This window comes from Drosophila erecta, unplaced genomic scaffold (genome assembly GCF_003286155.1).
Source record: "Drosophila erecta strain 14021-0224.00,06,07 unplaced genomic scaffold, DereRS2 tig00000000-arrow-pilon, whole genome shotgun sequence".
NCBI lineage: Eukaryota > Metazoa > Arthropoda > Insecta > Diptera > Drosophilidae > Drosophila > Drosophila erecta.
Genome location: NW_020825194.1, coordinates 11507140 through 11512589, shown reverse-complemented (window position 1 = coordinate 11512589; position 5450 = coordinate 11507140). Strand labels below are relative to the sequence as shown.

Genomic DNA, 5450 nt, shown 5'->3' with positions numbered 1-5450 from the left:
TGTTTTTTATATGTGTATTATTTTTAAACTGACAATATGATTGGTAAAAATATTTCTGAATCACCAAACGTGTAAGGAAATTTGATCACAACTCATTGATTCAGCAGTTGGAAAATTTATACATAGTTCACTTTTTTAGCCAACTTTCCCTATCAGCAAGCTTATGAGCTAGAAATGTCTGGCGGAAAAGGGGGATCAAGTAATAGAGGAGGAGGAGGAGGAGGAGGAGGAGGAGGTGGCGGTGGTGGTGGTGCTGGTGGTGGAGCCGGAAGATCAGGAAGTTCCGAAAGTGAAAAGCAAACAAGTGATAAACCCAATGAAGGCAACCAAAATCCAAGGGATGGTAAGGACGGAGGATCTGGACGCGGTGGCGATGGAGGTGGTAAAAATGGAGGAAAAGGAGGCGGTAAAGAAGAAAACAAATAAACCAGATCAATGATCAAAACATATATATATTAATAAATTTCAACTCTAACTAAAAGGCCCGAATCGACTCTCCATGTTTTGGAAAATGTACGAACAGCTTTGTTCATCGTAGGATGGCTCAATCTTATCGGCCGTAACGCTGGCCAAAATCAGGAATTTGGTTTCTGGGCTCTGGAAATTGGATGGTGATAGGATTAAAATGACTATTACTTGGAGTGTAAGACTAAGATGGCCACCTCCTTGGGTTCGTTGTGCTTCCACAGATCGTTGGCCTCCAGAAAGGTCTTCAGGAGGATGCGCCACTGCCAATAGTTCTCCCGACCATGGAGTTTCGGTATGGCATGGAAATCCAGCTGCAGGTGACCCATTTCGTTCCACTTTGCCGCACGAACTGATTGGACCTGACCAAGTTACCCATAGTTAGGTACACCCGATATGAAAGCTCGAAAGCTTTTCCTATCGCGGACTTAACATTCGCCCAGTTTAACAGCTCTAGACGGGGATTAGTGTTAGATCGAGCGGAATGTTGTGGGAGGTGAATCATTAAACAAATTCTGGTGCCAAGTTGTTAACGGTTTTCCGGGGCGTTGGGGAAATGCGATTGCATTTCAAGCGGAAAGTGTCAAACATGAATCGACACCAAATTGTTTGCAATTAAACTATTAAGTTATTAGAATCAAATTTAATGGCTAAAAAATGTGGAGCAGCTACAAAATTGTTTTTGAACAATGAAAGTATTCAGCTAAATAAAATTATCGAACCTGCGAGTTGTCAACACATCGCATCTGTACTTTATTTATTCGAGACCTTACAGAGATACTCTTTTGTTAGTTTAGTCATAATAGATTACACACATATAAAAAATATTTCGGTAAGAGTAGGAACATCTACGTATTGAATAAACATAGATAAATATAGTAAATATGTACTACAAATGGACATATACCGAAAAGAGTAACCCCACTTCGTGGTGCAGTTCCTACTCCCCTAATTTGCTTTTTATGATTGCTTTTTGTTGCTTCTATGCAATGGGGAAAATCCCTGAGCAGAGGAGGCCATTCGTCAGTCAATTTAATGGGGGGAGTTATGGACTGGCCATCGCTATATAGCCGACCACAGTTTCGTTGTCTCGATTTAGTTGTCACTGGCTATGACTCAGTTCGGTCGCATGTGGTGGCTGCCACTGCTGCAGTGGCTCTTCACCGGATCAGGATTAGGTGCGCGTGCCTGGAGCTTTGGACCAGTTCAGTCGGAGGGCAGCCAGGATACAAGTCGAGTGCCCCAACCCAGCGATGTGGGCAGCACAGCGAATCACACAAGTAAGTGGCTCCAATCAACGTTGTTGATTCCAATTGTGCTGGATTTTATGGCCCATCAGTACTCGCCAGGCAGCTGATTGTGGGCACCTTGCTGCCACCGCTGGTTCCGCCGGGCACCTGGCCACCTGTGCCCTCTATCGTGAATTCCGGAACCAGCTACTGCCAGTGCGTTCCACCTGGGTCCTGCGCCAATCCTCTGCCCACCGCACCCAGCGATGGCAGTGGCCAGATAGACATCAGGATTGTGAACAATGGAGGATATGTAAGGGCTCACTATCTGATACAATAATTGGGTAATACCGCTACTACTCCCTTTTTCAGGCCACTGTTCCAACCACATCTTCCACGCTGACCTGTAGCTATGGTCTGGTGGCCTGTTGCCAGGCGGGAAGCTATCAGTGTGGGCGGAGGTTTCCACCACCACCGGGATCCACCGCCGCAGGACCTGGACAGGCCAGTTACGGAGCATATCCCTGGCAGGCCGCACTGCTGACCACCGCGGATGTATATCTGGGTGGTGGAGCACTGATCACCGCACAACATGTTCTGACCGCCGCCCACAAGGTTTACAATCTGGCGTGAGTTCAATTCCATTTTCTCCAAGAGCCCTGTCCAAATTTTCAACTTTATCGTGTACGTGTAGGCTCACTTCCTTCAAGGTTCGTCTGGGGGAATGGGACGCCAGCAGTACGAGCGAACCGATTCCAGCCCAGGATGTGTTTATCTCGAATGTGTACATCAATCCGTCCTTCAATCCGAACAATCTGCAGAACGACGTGGCCATCCTGAAGCTGTCCACACCCGTTTCGCTGACCAGCAAATCCACGGTGGGCACAGTCTGTTTGCCCACCACCAGTTTCGTGGGTCAGAGATGCTGGGTGGCTGGGTGGGGCAAGAATGACTTCGGTGCCACCGGAGCGTACCAGGCCATTCAGAGACAAGTGGACGTGCCCCTGATTCCCAATGCCAATTGCCAGGCGGCACTGCAGGCCACCCGATTGGGCTCCTCCTTCGTCCTCAGTCCCACCAGCTTCATTTGTGCCGGCGGAGAAGCTGGCAAGGATGCCTGCACCGGGGATGGGGGTTCTCCGCTTGTCTGCACCAGCAACGGCGTCTGGTATGTGGTGGGTTTGGTGGCATGGGGCATTGGATGCGCCCAGGCGGGAGTTCCGGGTGTCTATGTGAATGTGGGCACCTATCTGCCCTGGATCCAAACCACGCTGACCTTATAGATTCATTTTTAACAATAAACTTTATTGCCTGCTTTATATTCTCTTCTAAGTTTTTACATTTTAAAAAGAGAACTCAAAATCTAAGGCCTATTGAAAGAAACCTTCATTTTCATTAAATTCATCTAATAAGATTACAATTTGTTAAATTTTTTGCTGAATTCGTACATATTTATCTAAATGAATTGGTCTTTTTAATTGTACTTTTTAATTGGACTGCTACCATTGACTTGCAGACAACTGGTAATTTATTATAACTAATCAACTCATTGGTTTAATCAATCAATGGTTTAATAACGCAATCCCAGAAGTTCGTAAAGCGGCACCTCAGCGACGGACTCACTGGCGCTGGACTCCTCAAAGTCACCGCTCTGGAGGAGATACTGTGGCCGCTCCAGTTCGGGATGGGCCAGATAGAAGTCGATGAGGGCAGTGGTGCTGCGCAGGTGGGTGATGCCCTTGAAGATCTTCTCGCGGGTCAGCAGATCCTCCGGATAGACCGTCTTAATGGCGGTGTCTCCGGATCGTTTTAGCCAGGGACGATCCTTCAGCGGAACAGTGCGTCCAAATGCACTTAGAAGGGGTTTCTGGTTCACCCGGGAAGCGTGGTCATTGATGTGCTTCTCGTACTTCAGCTCAATGGCCATCTAGAAATGGATTAGATGAATAATTTGGCTAAGGGAATTCTGCTTTGGTTACCCACATGGGGCTTGTTCCATTTGTCGGCCACAGTCTGAGCAATGGCGTTGACCTCCTTGGGATCTGTCTTCACGGAGGCCAACAGAGTTCGATCCCCCTTGATGGAAAAAAGGTTCTTGACCTTTTCCGGCGTCAAATTGCTTTCCAAAGTGCCAAAGGAGTTCAGCCACTCGACAAAACGTTCCGCCGACTATTGAGCTGGTATTTATTAGAATGAAATGGTAGGGAAAAGAGTAAGTATGCTAACCGCATCCATGAGGTTCTCAGCCTGCTCGTCCAGCGTTACCATGGAGTAGTTCTGGCCAGGATGTTCCACGCGACTCTGCCAGCTGACTCTCTTATCGCGCGGGGCGCACAGGAACTTGGCGTACCAACTGGACTTGTCCACGACACGATGGGTGTGTCCCACTGGCTCATCCAGCTTCAGATCGAACTTCTCGAACTCGTGCTCCATGCGCACAATATCCGAGTGGTCACTCTCGTTGAAGTACTCCTCCACCTTCTTCCGACCAATTTCAAGTAGCTAAATTCTCAGAAGATAAGGTCGCAACATAAGGTCTTGCGGAAAGGCTACAAAGTACTCCATATCTACCACGTGGTCATCCTCCTCCTCACTTTTTTCGGAGCTCTCGGCGCTCATGTAGTCCTCGGGTCGCACCTCCTGCATTTCGTCTCTGATGTAGATGTCCTCGTCCGACTTGGAATAGTCGTAGTTCTGGATGCGCTTGACCCGCTCGCGCAATCGAGGCGGCAGCACAAGGGAGTAGTCAATGACGGGAATGCGCGGCTGGAAGCGGCAGGCGGCACTGAACTCCACGTCCTCAATGGCCGCGTTCCAGTAATCCTTGCCCACCAGTCCATCGCGACTTGTCAGCTTGGAGAAGCCGCTCATCCCAGTGCTGGAGGATCGCTCCTTCTGCATGAGCTGCGCCTTTGTCTCCATCCGCTTGGCCTTGGCTGCCTTGGCTTGAGTCTGACCCACCGTGGAGTCCAGTCGCGCGGAGCGCAACATCCGGTTGACAACTGGCCGATTGGACCGCGCCACAATCGTGTTTCGCACGGTCGATCCATACTGGTGGTCCCTTCTAAATGACATGACTGCGACTGGGTGTACAAAAAATATATAACGAAACTGCCGCCGGTGGAGTATCGGAATTTCCGTTCAGTTTGTTTGTTCAATACACATTCGAGCTTCGTTCTATGACAACCAGAGCATGTAGGCTAGTGTAACACACCGGCTGAGATCTACAATTTATGAGCTAAGTTATGATTCTAAGTTATGTACCTTCATTTGATGATGTTCTTTAATGCAAATGATTATTTCTTTAAATGCAGTTGTTCAATGGGAGCCATCAGACCAAATTAAGAGAGGGTAAGGTCTGCTTAGTGATTTCACTTGCGTAGTGAGTCACTTTAAGTTACACGCCCACATTGCAGGCTTAAAGGCGCCAGGGCCTACTGGGGCAACGATTTAAGCGAAGCCATAATGGCAATAATTGCGCATACGACCCGTTGGTGCCCTGCGAACATAAAGAATGTCCGACGGGTGGCAAAAAACCAGAGCGGCTCACACAGGCAGGAAAGCATAGGTAAAACAAGCTTGGTTGGGTTAAATTTATACCCAAAAGCCAACAGGTTGCCGGAGCCATCTGCTTCCCTTGCTTTCAGTGTGTGCAAACCCACGGATGGGCGGACAGACACCTCACGCAGACAGACACACTCACACACAATCCCAAAGGCAGACACCTCTGGCCATTTGATGCTCACTTAGCTGCGT

At 48.5% G+C, this 5450-nt stretch overlaps 3 protein-coding genes across 3 annotated transcripts; 1 reads left to right on the top strand and 2 right to left on the bottom strand.

Annotated features, from left to right (window-relative positions):
- Positions 1-432: 432 nt before the first annotated feature.
- Positions 433-846, bottom strand: LOC6552674. Its single transcript, XM_001980877.3, has 2 exons — positions 663-846; positions 433-597 (listed from the first exon to the last, which is right to left on the bottom strand). The coding sequence occupies exons 1-2, from the start codon at positions 792-794 to the stop codon at positions 472-474; spliced, it is 258 nt and encodes an 85-aa protein (XP_001980913.2). The 5' UTR covers positions 795-846; the 3' UTR covers positions 433-471.
- A 688-nt stretch (positions 847-1534) lies between these two features.
- Positions 1535-3018, top strand: LOC6552675 (phenoloxidase-activating factor 2). Its single transcript, XM_001980878.3, has 4 exons — positions 1535-1745; positions 1805-2007; positions 2067-2323; positions 2389-3018. Exons 1-4 carry the CDS (start codon positions 1577-1579, stop codon positions 2975-2977), a joined length of 1218 nt encoding a protein of 405 aa, XP_001980914.1. The 5' UTR covers positions 1535-1576; the 3' UTR covers positions 2978-3018.
- Positions 3019-3175: 157 nt separating this feature from the next.
- Positions 3176-4898, bottom strand: LOC6552676. The gene is made up of 4 exons (XM_001980879.3): positions 4266-4898; positions 3921-4196; positions 3678-3863; positions 3176-3621 (listed from the first exon to the last, which is right to left on the bottom strand). Exons 1-4 carry the CDS (start codon positions 4767-4769, stop codon positions 3265-3267), a joined length of 1323 nt encoding a protein of 440 aa, XP_001980915.1. The 5' UTR covers positions 4770-4898; the 3' UTR covers positions 3176-3264.
- Between the last annotated feature and the right edge of the window lie 552 nt (positions 4899-5450).